This window comes from Pinus tabuliformis, chromosome 6, assembly GCF_031772625.1.
Source record: "Pinus tabuliformis cultivar Carrire ecotype Pingquan chromosome 6, CPIR1, whole genome shotgun sequence".
NCBI classification, from domain to species: domain Eukaryota; kingdom Viridiplantae; phylum Streptophyta; class Pinopsida; order Pinales; family Pinaceae; genus Pinus; species Pinus tabuliformis.
Genome location: NC_142292.1, coordinates 659,059,312 through 659,076,123, shown reverse-complemented (window position 1 = coordinate 659,076,123; position 16,812 = coordinate 659,059,312). Strand labels below are relative to the sequence as shown.

The window sequence follows — 16,812 nt, the reverse complement described above, 5'->3', positions numbered from 1 at the left end:
TATATCTACAGTGACATAACTATAATATTCCAACTCCATTTTTTCACACTTTTCAATATTTTAAAGATTTGTCTATGTTAGTGTGATTATGCAATTAATAGTTGATATTGTTTAAGACATCCCCTATCTTCAACATTTTGAATTCTTAAGTGGGATCTTCGGTAGGTTTTTTTTACTACCATATATCATGTTTTAAGTAGATGGTGTTTTATAATTCACCCAAGAGACTTTAGGAGCAACCTTGAATTGCATGCTTGTTTCCATTATACATCTAATATTTGCAACCTTTTCCACGTGAAGAACCCAATAGCCCATGTTGAACATGAAGCAAGTACCTCAAAAATTGGGGAATATCAGTTATTCTATTTCCATAGGGGGATAGATCCAGAGAAGGCAACGACAACTATCATAAATGGATTTTGTCGGGTTGTATTTAATGAAATCCCACTAGAATTTGCTACTAAAGTAAATCAATTGATGAATTTGAAGCTTGAAGGTAGTGTTGAATAGGTGTTGCAAGGTATCTCTATAACACTATCTATCTACATGATTATAATTCCATGAGATGGTGTCTCAATAACACTATTGTCTAGTGACAGGTGCTAGATGTAGATAACTTTCTCATGTCCTACAGGTAAATCATATCATTATATTTCTATGAAATCTTGGAATGTGTTCAAAGTTTGTCTCAGATAAGGAAATATGTATGTACTCTTGAATTTATCTATGTTGTAATAAGATCAAGAATAAAGTTTTCATTGCAAATAATTGGGATCTACCATGTAAGTTTATTTTACTACATGAAATTCTTGATTTTTTAGATCCCAACTAGTTAGGGTTGAATTTACTTTTGTTGTAATGAGATTAAGAATAAAGTTGTCATTTTAATCACTAAAATATACCATGTAAGATTTATTCACTACATGAAATTGTTTATTTGTTAGAGCCCAACTTATTAGGATTATGAAGAGTCCTCTTTCATGACAATATTTATGAATTCTCTATTCTTGCTCAAAGAATTACATATTACAGAAAGGTGGAAAATAAATGAGATGCAGTTGAATGGTTTCTATTTTAAAATGTGTGGAGGGAGTATAAAATCATTTCAGTTGCATTCAAATATTTTGGAGCACCCACTAAAGTGCTTCATTTTCCTCCTAGTTAATTCCATTTCTACTATCCCAATGCTTCTAGAAGTCCTTCTCCAAAGTGATCTCTTAACTATCTTGGAGGGAAATTGATTACTTGATTGGAACCCACATATTACAATTTGATTAGGAGCAAGGGATGAGAAAGCTTCATATTCTTCAATATATTCCACAAGTTAAAAGCATATCAAATGATTGCCTTTCTATTTAATTGATATGACAATCACTCGAAAATTTGTTAGGATTTTAAGACCTTTTTCAATGAATTTTTTCTTCTTCTGAAAGTTATGTTCTCAATTAAAGAAATTAAAGAAAAGGCGAGAATGATGCAATGGAAGGATTTTATGTTTTAGTGCCTAAGAATTCCTTGCTAATGTGAAGGGCTTGGTATTTTCTTGACTCAAGATTAGTTTCATTTGACTTCCTAGCGTTTCTTTTAATTTCATTTTTGTTGTGTTTATATTGTTATCCTTGAAGTTGGTGATCTACTGTGTGTGTAATAGGAAGTATTAACTACTAAGAACTCTCAAAGGTGATATTGATGGATGACTAACTTTAAATGTCCCTACTTGACACTTTAGTATTACATGATCATGCAAATAAATTATTAATTAATATTAAAGGGAAGATGATTAATGTGCATCATTTCTTGGCTTGTCATATAATTACTACATTCCCCCCCCCCCCCCCCCAATAATATATTTGAGGCTACTTTTTGGTTGTTACTTGTGGAGCTTCCCTTTGTCTGAGACAAAAATCGACGATAAATGTCCAGTGCATTTCCATTTGACATCATCAAAGAGGAATTCACCAAAATCAGTAGAGGACATTGAAGCAATTGGTATAATGAGCAGATAACCACTAGAGAAACATTGAGGCACCATAATTTCTTGTGTATTTAGATTCACTCGAAATTAACTAGTCACAAAAAGTACCTTTTTTATGAATATTTTCATGTATACATAAATATTAAAAACACAATTTCAGACTAATTATTCAAACTAATAATAATTTGATAATCATAATTTATAATTAAATAGTATAATATAATTAATATTATAGGACACAACTATAGGGTCTGATTGTGAGGGGCATTGTGACAATATATGTACACTTCTCATTGTATTAGACAATCATCTCTCAGAGTGTGATATCCATCCAACAAAATGTACTCCCAGAGGCCATTGTGGGATTGAAATTTTTTCTTTCAATGGACAAGTGGTGATATATTTTCTTAGGCCTTAGTTTTATGCTTCCCTAAGGTTTTGACACTACTCACAGCTAGCACCTTCATTCAACCAAGTGAGGTAATCATCTTGGAAAGTTGAATCATTTTGTCTCCACAATCCAATATGATGTTGGATCAATCTCATGATCCTAAAAACATAGGTCATAATAGCGAGGAACTTTTAATGTGGGCAAAAGAATATCCAAATTTAAGGAACATGACTCTTTTAGAACAAGCAATAAGGATATTATTTACATTGAAATTTATTTAATTATTTATTATTATTATTTTTTGTTCCACAAGTTATCAATTGCCCAATATTTTGAACATGTAACTTAGTTGGTATGATTGTGCCTAAGGTTTTGTTGAAGGTTGAATACTAAGTTCCTAAGGTGTTATTTTCTATGGTGATGTTTTATTTGCTTTGTTTATACATGTCATCTAGCCGCATAGTGGCCATTATTGAATGTTGAGGTATATGTCGTATAAATCTTTTATAATCTACTTTATTTTATATTCAGATATTCAAGTATTCATCATCTTTCATGTCTTATACTCTGCATTTTATCTTCTTTCATTTTCAGGAGAGGAACTCAATATTGATAGTAAGAAGCAGCAATTGAAGAAAAAGGAGAACAATAACACTGGAGCGACAAATGCAAAATGAGAGAGAGAAGAGAATATGTCTAGTGATACACTTAGAGCCAATATCTTGCATAAGACACACTCATAGAGACTCTTGCATAAGACACACTCATAGAGACTAATGGTCAGGCCTTTAGAGTTTGTGAATTCACTTGAAATGCTTTGGCAACACAACGATAATGTTTTGAAATGATGAAACAATATTTCATGTGTAAATTGTAGTCCAACCGATATTAAGTTGGAAACTCATATTGTAATACTTGATATTTTATATAATAAAATTTATATGGTTGAAATTATTTTTATTTGCACTTGATATTATTTAGTCTTGTAATTAACATATGTAACTTTGCGTTATCATATTGGATAAACATGCACATTGTATAACATTTTTTTAAAAATTTAGTCACAAAATCATACTAATTAATTTATGTTGATTAATAATGAATACATAAGATCAAGCTAAAACTACTAAATTAGTAGGTTATATTAATTAATGATGAACATGAATAAAATAAATATATGACTAAAATAGTCAGTTATAATGATTATGAATGAAATCAAATGAAATGAATAGAAACTATTAAATCAGTCGTTTATTTAATGAATATGAAAATACCAAAAAAAGATAAATGACTACTGCAAACGATAATTTTTTTAATAAAATGATGACTAAATTTTGCATATATACGACTATTAGTAGCTAATTTACAGTATCTTATAACACGATTAAAATTTAGTCATACTTCTTTGGTCATTAATTGGTTTTAAATGATGACTAAAATTTGCATATATATGACTATTAGTAGCTAACTTACAATATCCTATAACACGACCAACATTTTGGTCATTAATTGGTTTTCTCAAGGATTCATATAGTAATATATTTTGTTGTATATTTGGTCATTTATTGCGACAATTAGTGACTAAACCAATGAAAAATTAATGACCAAATTAATGACTAAATATACTACTAGATGTTAAAATTGAGGAATGACTAAGCTAAAAATGACTAAAAGTTGGTCGCGTATAAGATACTGTAAATTAGCTATTGTTGGTGACTGACTGAAAAATGGTTGTTTATATTCAAATTTTAGCTGTTTTTTTAGTAATTAATTAGTCATTTTGTACTAGTGATAGAAGTAATGATGGTGCAGTTAGATAGAAATATAGGTTGTTGTTTGGTAGAGGGTGCATGCATGTGTCACCTTCAGTGAACTAGAGTGTTGCTTTTGTAGGTCTTCAGATCAGCCTCCCATTCAGTTCAACATCTAGTTAAGTTCTAAGTTCAATTCAGTTCTAGTTCACCATGTGTGATCTATCAAGGGGAGGGTGTTGCTATCTATTTTATTAGATTGTGCTTGTATAATAGTTTCCAATTATGCATGCTTGATTCTTCCAATTGAGGTGCGCCTATTTGGTGTTTAGAATAAGGTTAGGGCTTGACCAGGTCACCTTCAGTTCTTCATGCATGTGAGTAACTGCATTCCTCATCTTCTCATTCTCTAAGATGTAGGGCACGTTAGTTTGTTGTTGGCATGCTTTATGTTTTGAGCTATACTATTATAACTTACTACTTTTCAAGTCTAATAAAACAACCAAGCAGATTTGATAGATTTGTCTTCCATGTATTTTCTGTTAGCAGCATGTGCTTGTAGATTAGCATATTTGAAGATTGCTATTTTGATAGGGTTTTAGTTTTAAAGTTAACCTAGGATCTAGTTATCATTTTATGGTGGAGGAATCTACGCAGGCTACACTTCTTTTGAAGTTTCCATTGAGATTTGTTTATCACTAGTGAAGTATGACAAAGGGGCCTACTATGAACTCCTTTTGTAGTTGGACTACATAGATCCGATGGCATCTATTCGGATCTTTGTCCAATCTCTGGTGAATACCTCAATATGTGATTTGGGTCCATGGGCATATATGAATGATGTTGTGCTCTTACTCATTTTATAGATCTCACTTTTATGCAACTAGTTGATGGAGCAAGAAGATGAAACTTGAAGCAGATACGCCCCATTTTCAGGAAGGGTGTGGTTTTATGATCCATTTTCAGCCTAGATCTCACATGTGGTCACTCCCTCTCTTTGATCAAAAGCATCTTCCATGTATTTTCTGTTAGCAACATGTGCTTGTAGATTAACATATTTTAGGATTGGTATTGACCAAGTGTCTTCACCAACAGCTATAGAAAAATAGACAAAATATATATTTTCTTGAAACTAAAACTATAAGAATTGAAACTGAAACTGAAACTGTAAGAATTGAAACTTTAATAACTATGAGAAATGAAAATAGAACTATAAGAAAAATGTGTTGTAATTGATATAACTAACCTGTATATACTGGCAATTGTTCTGTGATGTTTTGTCTTCAAGGTTGGTGAATAGTTTGAAAGCATAACATACAACTTCAACAATGGTTGAACTTCTTTTATAGTTTTTGGCACTTTGATTTAATTCGTGGTAGGGATGGACATGGATTGCAATGGCTTCATTTTGAATGTGTGATCTGGATTTATTTTGATGTGATCCATTGGTTGGGAATTTGTTATTTGTTGATCCATGTGCTTTGATCTATTTTAATGAGAAATAGAATGGGTTGGGTGTCATTTATTGAAGTTATTGGGTTGGGTGTCATTTATTGAACAAAGTGGGTTTAAATGTTATTAGGTTGGGTGTAATTTATTGAACATAGGGGGTTTAAATGTTAAACAACACAGCAATTATGAATGACATACATTCACTTTTATTATGTGTAGGTATGGATATTTATTTGGGATACAAAGCTTCAGTTCTGATGAGTGGGAGTTGAAGTGACTGCTACTTTGTACTTCTGGAATAGACCATTTTGGAAGGATTTATGGTTTTATCTGTTTTCTAGTTGGGTCAATATGGTTTGCACTCTTAAGTATTAAGATACTATTTATGGATAGTTGTGGGCCTAGTCAATGTTTTGGGAAATTTTGGACATAAATTAATACTTATTTGCACTTAATGTTATTTATCTTTGTTTAAATATTGGTTGCAAAAGTCTCAATTTTTGGTGGTTTGGTGGGACCAGTACTATATCAATTACTGGTCCTTGCACAACATTAGACATCTCTCCCCTAGTTGTTGTCTTTCCTGTTTTAATTGGTTAGTTAGTCCTTCCTTTTTTAATTGGTTAACTAGTCCAGGAGATAGTAATCATTTGCTTTACTTTGTTGAAGTTGTGTTTTTGGTCTCGGGATTTGGCCCTCTCCTGCTTTTTATTAATAGAAATAGTTTTTATTGATAGAAAAAACAGATGTAAGGGATTGGGCCTTTCTTAGTTTTGATTAATAGAAATGTCACTATTTTTGATTCGTTGAAATATATATATATATATATATAACATTAACATTAATTTGTTTTTAATACAATGTATCATAAATATACTAAGTGAATAACTGAGATTAAAAATATTGATATTATTTATTTTGCTTCTAATTTTATCTAAAAAAATTAAAATTGATAAATTAAAAAATTGATACTCTATTTTATTATCAATTTTTTAATTTATCAATTTTAATTTTTTGTAGATAAAATTAGAAGCAAAATAAATAATATCAATATTTTTAATCTCAGTTATTCACTTAGTATATTTATGATACATTGTATTAAAAACAAATTAATGTTAATGTTATATATATATATATATATATATATGATTAGATTTCTATTAAAATTAAATTTGATTACATGTAGTTGTATGCTCTGATATGCAAAAAAATACTATATGTTGATGACAGTACTAGGAAGATCTCCATCTTCTATACTTACATAGACCATGTATAAAAAATGTAGTGAAGAAAGTTCGCTATAGAAAGAGACAATAGATTTGTAAAAAATTCATAAACTAAAATAATTCAGACATGTCAACAAAAATAATAATATTGGAAAAGTGTTGGATCTGTGTAACACATCCATAACTAAAACTTTAAAATGCATAATATCCATTTGGCATTGGAGTCCTTGCTTAGAGAAATTGTCTACCATTGTATTTTGAAACATGTAGATGTGAGAAAATTGAATTTCTTTGAATTTAGACTTCAAATCTTTAATCTGCTGCATCCAATTACATAGAAGCGGTGGGGAGAAAGTGGAGTGGTTATTGATCCATTCAACTGAAACTTTGGAGTCGCAAAAAATGAACAAATTGGTGAGACCAATCCTTTTGTCACAATGTAATAATCCCCACACACTGGCGAGACCAATCCTTTTGTCACAGTGTAGTAATCCCCACACTGCCATGATTTCAACCCATGTGTTTGTACTAGGGTCATAGAACTAGAACATATGCAAATTTATATTTCCTTGAAAAGCAATGTGTGCCCCATATCCACTAATCATAGAATTTATTGCGCCGTCGAAGAATCATGTGGGAAGATTGAAACTACTACATATGTGATCATATAATCTGCATCGAGATTTAAAAGGCGATAGACCATATTCCTCAAAATAAACACATATTTTATGGTAAATTTTATTAAAGTCAAAAAGATAATCCTCAAATATTACAAAATTACAAGAACTCTAAATATCTCAAAATATACAATCCCATTTATATATATAAACATATATTAAAAAAATAAAATCCCAAAAACTCTTTAATTTATTTTTTAATTATTAAAAAAATAACATATATTTATATATAAAATATAAATAACACATTTTAATTCAACCAAAAATAAAATATGATGGCATTATGCTTTATATTGGAAACGCTAGTAAATTTAAGTTGCTTATAAAATTTAATAAGATAAGGATTAATTTAAATTGCTTATAAAATTTAATAAGATTAATTTGGCTAAATTTAAATTTATTAAAATGTGAAATTTTATAAAATATAATTATATAAAAAAGACGAACAATATAGTATTAAATAAAGATGAATTAGATAGAATATATTTTATTATTAAAATTAATATAATAAATAAATTTGTTTTTATTGATGCTATTATTTTTTAGAAATTACATTAAAAAAACTATAAAAATTGTTTTTTACTTCATAACTTTTTTTAATAAAAATAAAATTAAATTTGGCATTAATAAAATATCAAATCAATTAAAATAACACGATGCACTATCTATTAAAATTTCTTGGACATCTTATAGAGTTTTATTCTTATTGATTATATGTATTGATACTTCCAATCTGAAATACATAGAAATATATTCAAGCCACAATAATAAAAAAATATGTACATGAAGTTCGCATGTCTACCGAAGTGGAGATGGTATGAGATGTATTCGATTTTTTGTTAATAAAAATATAAAAGGGGAAATCTCCGTAGTAGAAGTATTATATTATAACACTATCGTACAATTCGTTGCGTCAATCGACAACGAACTAGCATGAAGTTTACAAATGTTGTGTATAGCAACTATGTTGTGTATGAACTAGCATGAAGTTTACAAATATTGTGTATAGCAATTATGTTGTGTATAGCAACTATTATGTATAGCATGTATTGAACCAAGGTACCAGGGTGAGGTGGGCAATATTGCTCTGTCTTAACTACCCAGGACAACAATGTGGTACATTTTCAATATATGAAATGTTTGATTCTTTTTAATTGAAAAAATTGTGTTTAAGTAGTTTTTAAATATATATAGTTAAAATTAGACCATAAAATTTGTGGGACCAAAACTTCTCACTTAATTATTAATAATATTTTGTCTAAATAAACAATAGTGGTGACCATTTTAATTAAAATGTTGTAATACTAAGATGATATAATCCCATTTTACATAAAAACTAAAACCTCCGGCCTAACCATTAAACCACATTCTACATAAATAAACAAAACAAGGGAAGCTGCATCGCAGCAAGTCCCTGCCAAGTTACTTTTACAAGTTAGTGCCACTGCATTAAAGAGTTGCCCAGCAACAATGTACATGAATCACTGTTAAAAAATAGTTAACAGGCTTTGGCCTAGCTGTAGAGCTTCTGATACAAAGTTTTGGTTGTGTGTAGTCTTCATAAGCTCCCTTGCCATGTCATGAGAAGAGATGACTAAGACGAGCTTGGAGCCGAATGAAAGGCATTCAGAAAATATCTCTTTGCTAAAGCAAGTTGAAATTATAAACTTTATGAAAAAACTTTCAAGGAGCTTAGCCATCATATGCAGGTAAACATTGAAAACATTGATGTGAGAGGTAAGTTTCAATATTCAAGTAAATTCGATATATTATATTAAGTTTCGATAGTTACAATTTAATGAAATCAACGAACCAAGGCAGGGAGGCTGCATCGCAGCTAGTCCCTGCCTTGGGGATTGGTTACATTCTCATTGCCAATAAAGCTTATCCGTTACAGAGTTTCATATCAGAACAGGACATGAAAAGAATAGACAAATCCATGTAAATCCTACTGGTTTCGCGATTCAAGGGAACTCAAAGATCTTTCAACACCTGAATCTAAGCAATGGAGGAACGTGAAAAATACTAAAACAAAAGATGCAAAATCAAAATGCAGTTTAGTGACAGAAGTCATACTTCTCCTTGATCTCCTTTGTAATGGTTTTAAGATGGTGCTGGTCAATATAGAAGGCGATGATGAAAACAGAAAGGTGGGTAAGTTGGACCGAAGTATGTGCTCCACTCGATTGAAACGCCCGATTATTATGATTATATTCAAACTGCCACAAACAGCACCAACTCCAGACTGTGTAAGCTAGGCAAAGTGCTTAGTGCTAGTTACTCGCTCCGATCGGAGTTACCACCTACCGGTAACTAGAAAAATAGACCGATGGTTGGAACTGAGAAACAATGTGACATACTGCCGCTACCTCTGCTTCTGGTGGTGCTGTTGCTACTACTGATTCTGGTTCTACCTGGCTAAAGCAAGCAAGAGCAAAATGGCTAGGCTATACAAACAGGGCTATCAACCTAGACACAAGCACTTCTCAGCTAGCACGGACCAACCGAGCTATCCACATCATTCCAGCGATGAACACCACCCAAGATACACTGGTCAAGATACAGATACCGGAATCAAGCAGGCAGTATAGACACCGCCAAGCTCACTAGATAAATGGATGGATACTGAGGAACAAAGATACCTTGATTAAGCATGCTTTGAGAGATGCAAGTTGATTTAGGATTCAGTTAATTTTTAAATTTCAAATCTCAATGTTGGATTCACACCCCGACCCTCGATTTCTACAGCGAACCAAAGGCCCATTGAGCTCGAGTTTTTCGATTATTCGATTAGGAATATGCGCTCCGTGGAATAGTTGCAATTCATGTAACTCCACCGCTTCTTGACATTATTTATCTTTGAGTTTTCGCACATGTCAAGAGGTTCTATAAATAAAAACAGTGAATTTATTAATGATGAAAAACATGACTGATGACGAGAATATGATGAAATGAAAAATTTAAAAAACAATATACTTCCCTATTCTGACGTGGACGAAGTCTATATGGGGCAACCAAATAACGTGTTCATAGTGCAAAGAATATCTCTAGTTGACATTATTAATTCTCAGCGAATTTTTTTTTTTTATGGTAACCTCTTGGGTGGAAATCTATTAAGATCCATGGAAGTTAAGTTTACATGATTTTGTAGTAGGTACCGATTACAAGAATCCCTTACCCTCTTTGTAATTTTTTAAAGAATGTTACAAAGCTCAGAAAATTCAAGCAAATCCCGCACTTTTCATGGTTCTCGTAATGCCTGCCACGTTTTTTCGTGCATGTCCTACACCCGTGTCGTTGTGTCGTTGTATTCGGAAGTCGATCCGCTGCATCTCATTAGACACGTCAATACCCTCCTTCGTCACCTTGAATTGTGATTGACTCTCGATATTTTCAGTTTTTCTTTGCAATCTGGGAGCAGCTAGGTTGAACACTGACTGAAATCCTAGGTAGAGGTTCTGTGTCTGCACTGTGTCTGCAATTTGAGCCTCGGAGATCGTGAGCTGTTACATGATGCATGTCTTTCGTTTGTCATGGGGTTTTTAGGTTTTTTGGACATGAAGGAAATGAGCAGAGAAATTCAATCTGTGGCAGTTACTGGGATGCAGAGGGCTTGCAAAGGGAGAGATTCAATCTGTGGCAGTTACTGGGAGGCAGAGGGCTTGCAAAGGGTGAGGAAGAATTAAGAGAGGAGCTAAAGAGGCAAATCCCATCTGGTGGGCAGTCCCCAAGTTTAGCTGGACAGGAGCAAAATGGAGAAAAAATGGAACCCAACAATCCCGCAGGTACATTTTGAGTGAAATCCATGGATTTGTAATCGTCCCAGTTTAAAGTTTTCCTCTCTGGGCTCTGTTGTTGCCTTGTTCTGACAATACCCAAATGCTCTGACTGACGAATTTTTGCAAAATATAGTTAGATGTAGTATAGTGCACAGAATGCCCAAATTACATGACCTAATGAAAATGTTTTGGACAATATGTATACAAAACCAGGTGATTTTTTTAACACCGGTACGTACCCTGAGAGTATCCACTGCCCATGGCGATTTGGCCAAAAAATGCAAGGCCAGAGTTAAGCCCACAGCAGAAGTTTCATGGCCAGCAAAGAGGATGTTGAGTATGAGATCCAGTATTTGTTCAGTCGAAAGCCTTCCATCATCCATGACATTGCTGAGGAGGTCGTCGTAGTGTATGTCTGGATGTCTTTTTCTCTCGTCCATGGCCTTTTTCACAAAGTCCAGTATCTTTACTCTAGACTGCCAAACAACACGAGAACTCTCAGCAACATAAAACCTAAATTGCTTAGCAACACCATAAATTGCTAAGTCCCTGTTTTCTACAGCACAATTAAAGAACTTTTTAGCAATATATTCAGAATTTTTTTTTATAGCTATGCTTCAGTGATCGCTTTATATTTAGATTTTTACACCAAAACAGATAATGTGAAACAACAATTTCTGAATTGCGGGACCACTACAGATATTCAGTGTTTTCTACACTGCAAATTGACCTGACATGATCAGTTCATCGATGTAAAGCCTAAAATTATGTTCAGTACATTACCTATCACATGCTTGCTTGCTCGGCCTCCTCATCCTCATGCCATGCCAATAATAATTTTAAAGTTATCTGAATTCATGTGCTTAGATCAGAATTTGCAGGCATTAATTTGTAGATATTTTGGATAATCAACGTAGACACTATGGCTTTTTTGAGCATTAGCTTCTGGTGTAAACAGAATATTGCTGACATTGCTGGCTACTACATTCTCGTTCTCTCTGAAAAAAACATCTCTTTCTTTTGTTCTTGCATTCAACATTGGGCTGCGTCAGCCTAACTGAAAGAAAAGCACTTTCTATCATTCTAAAAAAACACTTTCTGTCATTCTATTTGTTCTGGGCAGTGCATTAATGAATTAAATATGCGCAGGTGGGCATACATAGCATCCCATTTACCTGGAAGAACAGATAATGAGATCAAAAACTACTGGAACTCTTGGATAAAGAAAAAGCTTGCTAAGGCTGAAATAATCTCAAAGAATATTGAGGCTTCCAAAGTACATAATAATCTGCCCCAGTTCTTGTTCGAAGAATCTGCAACTCTGGGTAACGAAAGCAAGCTGCTAAAGTCTGAGATGAATACTGATGGGCATGCAGCCGAGACAGTCTCAGAGATGGCCGAGTTCAGAAAAGAAAGCCTCTGCAACAAAACGGCAAGGATCTGAAGCCTGCAATGGGAAATCTCCAGACGCACAAAAGAGCAGGTGGAAAGCTCCAGACGCACAAAAGAGCAGGTGGAAGACGAAAGAGGGGATGACTTGCAGAGGTTTGGCAATTGGGTTGCTCAGCAGGCGATATTTATCGGTGCTCCAGAACTCTCCCGGGAACTCTCCCGGGCTCGTACAGAGGCAGAGCAGGTTCATGACACCTGCCGGCATCCACGGACAGCTGCAGCTTAACACGGACACCTGCAGCTTAACACCAAAGCTTAGGAAACTTTAGCATACCCCTGCAGGAAATAGGAATTAATGGAATTAATGTTAACATTAAAACCTAACCGTTGACGGTTAGGGGGAGAATGCACTGGGATAAAGGTAATTTAACCTATGATCGGGCCTCTTCCGCCTCGGGAAGAGGCCAAATAAGATGGCGAAGGGTGAGCTGCAAATGGAACTTTAGGTTATCAGGCACATCGGCGGAAAGGGGATTTGCAAACTTTATTATAAACGCCGAATAACACCGCAGGAAAGCTGCAAACTAATGCTAAGTCCCTGCCGATCGATTACAATAGTCCCTGCCGGATGCCAGATGGCAGGGACTAATAAATGTAATAATGATCATTCTAGTTAAAATGTTGCAATAAGAAGACCATGCAGCCCTCTCTGTCAATACAAAGCGGGTGTTCATGCTAGATGTACCTTATCTCCTAAAGCCAGACACGGGTGATTTCTCAGACAGCTTTTCCATTTCCTTCTCCAGCGTTTCAAGATGAGCATCGGTGAAGGGCTAAGCCCTGGTTCCTCCAGCGTTTTCAGATGAGCATCAGTGAAGGGATAAGCCTTGGCTCCAAATGTGGACACTGCACTTCTGCCATTATCCGTCACAGTTTTTCCATCTAGACCTACCACAATCAACGATGGGATGCCTCTAACACGGAAAAACCGCTTCAGATCTTTCTTAGTTTCATCTCCAAATGGAAGAGCCAACCATGGCATGCTTTTGAGGTAATCTTCAGAAGCCTGCCATGCCTTAACCATGGCATGCTTTTGAGGTAATCTTCAAAAGCCTTTTCATCATTGTCATTAGAGATAAAAACAATCTCAAACGCTTCTCCTCTTTCCATCAGTTCGTTGTATACCTCTATGAGCTTTAGAGTGAAACCTTGACAAGGGGAACACCAATGTGCAGAGAAATACAGAGCAATTGTCTTTCCCACAAGCTCAGCTACTGGGACCTGTTACAAGATATAAATGATCAGCATCACCCACGGGAGTACCAAGTTTTTACCATTTCCATTTCAAGTTGTGGTTTAGTTGTTGATAACCAGAATCCACCATGAAAACAACCCAAATTCAAACCTTGAGCGATGTAGAACCTCACTGTATAAGTATTTTATACATTTATGAACAGATTCATAAAACTTAAATGTTTAACACTACGATGTGATTCATACATCATGGCATAAGAACAATGAAGGTACTATGCAGATCTCAGTAACTCACCTGAGCTCCTCCATGCTTGATCACAAAATTGCGCTCATCAGAAACCAAGAGTGACTCTAGGGTTTGTGCTTCCCTTTTGGCTTTATCCTCCGTTTCAAGCTCATCCAGCCGCTCTTTTGTAAATGGGTAACCTCTCATTCCATATTCTCGTATAAGGTGCACTGCATGAGTCTGTACTGTTTTCCCATCTGGACCTAAAATAATCAAGGTTGGGATACCCTTAACTCGGAATTAGCGACACAAATTATGTTCAGCGTTGTCTCCAAATGGTAAAGCCAACCATGGCATGCTTGCATAATACTCTTCGTCACACGAGAGAAACACAATCTCAAAGGCCTCTCCTTTCTTCAAAAGCTTATTATAAATCTCCACAAGCTCTGGGGTGAAATTTCTACAGGGACTGTTCCAGTGGGCTGAGAAATACAGACCCACAGTTTTCCCCACAAGCTCCGCTACTGGAACCTATTCAAACTCAAATTGACAATGACACCATCATGAGATCAAATCTGTAAATCTATATTTCCTAAACCCTTACAGGATCAAAACTAATCGCCCAACTCCATACATGTATTTATTTGATATAATGCATGTATAATCTATTCTCTAGGTTTTCAAGTTCAATAGCCCAATTCAATACATAGCTTTCATCCCTACATTCTCATAAAAACCCAAATCCAGGTTTGCTGCCAAAGAAAAACCAAGCGAAAAGGGTAAAGACCCACCTTTCTCCCTCCATGGCCAAGGACAAAATCTCGTTCATCAGACACCAAAAGAGACTCTACAGTCTGTGCAGCCCTTAAGGCCTCATCTTTGGCCTTCAGCTCATCAACTCTCTCTGCACTGAATGGGTATCCCTCAACCCCATATTCTTTAATAATTTCCACACCTTCAGTCTTTATGACTCTGCTCTTTCTGTCCAGAATAACAAGGAATGGAATGGCAACGACCTGAAAGGCCCGATTAAGCTTCATCCTTGTCTTTTTATCTGAGAATGGCAGGGCAAGCCATGGCATGGTGTGCTGGTATTCCTCAAATGACTTCTCATCATGATCTCCAGAAATGAAGACAATCTCGAAGTCCCCCTTCTCTGATAACTTTTTATAGATTTCGGACAAAACAGGGGTGAAAGCCCTGCATGGAGGAGTCAGGACAGCAATGGGCAGAAAAGTACAGACCCACATGCTTTCCTTCCAGTTCTTCGACTTTCACCTGTAGATCACATTGGACTCAATACAAAATGCAATTTTCGAGCAAAATGAATGGTATTAGAGATTGCATATATAAAAGTATAACGATCATATACCTAGTGTCCATTATTTCTGATCAAGAAATCACCTTTTTTGTTGCAGAGCAAAGAGCTCAAACTCTTGTGGGGTGAAGCTTCAGCCACATGGGTAGATCCTTTCTCTTGCTCATTCAGGTCGGCCATAGTGAGCTAATACACAATCTCTTGCTCCGTTGAGAGTAGGCTTTCCCCAGTTCTTCAACGTTCTTGCACTGCAAACTCTGAGATATCCTGGTGGTGAGAAAGAGAATTTAAGATTAATCAAAATTAGTCATTTCAGATCGCTGGTTGCCTACCCAACTTGATATGGCACCTCTAATCATAAACGAATTAAGTGATTTACTAAGCGATTTTTAGTTGGAATACTGGAATGCAAAAATGTTGGAATCATGTCACACAAGAATTTGTAGTACAGTTTATTTGGAATTCGTTCAATTAAGTGATTTTTTTGGGTGGGAATTTGGTAACAAAATTTTGGATGAGATTATAAAGTTTCTTACTTTAAATGGATTTAGTGTTTTGAACAATTTCATTAGCACTTAAATTGGCTAGATTTTATAAGCTTAAGCTTTTTAATTTTTGGATTAAATTTTAGATAAAATTTAAAAAAAAAACTAGAAAACACAATTTGTTTATTAATTTTATCTTAAATTTAATAAAATTGAGAAAATGATAATTTAAAAAATTACCATTTCACCAAGAATATTAAAATTTGAGGTATATTGCAGTAGAGTTTCCCTGGTTCTTCAACGTTCTTGCACTGCAAACTCTGAGATCTCCTGGTGGTAAGAAAGAGAATTAAGGATGAATTAGAATTAGTTATTTCAGATCGCTCCGTTGCCTTTTTAACATCATAAATATTTAATTAAATTTTCTAACTTTTACGGCAGGTCTAATTTATCAACAATTTTTTTTATCAAAGTTTACTGGGGCGTATTCTAACTAAATGATTTACAAAGTGATTTTTAGTTGAAATACTGAAGAATCTTGTAACAAGAGTGTTTGTATTACAGTTTATTTGGAAATTTTTAATGGAATTTTGGTAAGATTATAATATTTTATAGTTTAAATTGTATTTGTGCGTTGATTTAGTATTTTAGGTAATTTCGTAAATATTTGAATTAGCAAAGTTTTATATAAAAATTTTAATTTTCAATTAAATTTTAAATTTAATTTAAATATATATATATATATATTAATTTTATTTTAAATTCAATAAAATTGAAAAAATCTTAATTTTAAAACATCACAAAAAAATGTCTTATTAATTAAGTTCTGAAATTTTATTTCTTTTACTACATTTTTGTTGTTGTTGTTAAGCTTGGCAGGACCATT

General features: G+C 33.9%; 1 protein-coding gene and 1 pseudogene across 1 annotated transcript; both read right to left on the bottom strand.

Annotated features, from left to right (window-relative positions):
- Positions 1-10,948: 10,948 nt before the first annotated feature.
- Positions 10,949-11,653, bottom strand: LOC149260324 (steroid (22S)-hydroxylase-like). The gene is made up of 2 exons (XM_089379875.1): positions 11,491-11,653; positions 10,949-11,360 (listed from the first exon to the last, which is right to left on the bottom strand). Exons 1-2 carry the CDS (start codon positions 11,632-11,634, stop codon positions 11,067-11,069), a joined length of 438 nt encoding a protein of 145 aa, XP_089236001.1. The 5' UTR covers positions 11,635-11,653; the 3' UTR covers positions 10,949-11,066.
- Positions 11,654-12,403: 750 nt separating this feature from the next.
- On the bottom strand, positions 12,404-15,621 carry LOC149260323 (putative nucleoredoxin 1; annotated as a pseudogene).
- Between the last annotated feature and the right edge of the window lie 1,191 nt (positions 15,622-16,812).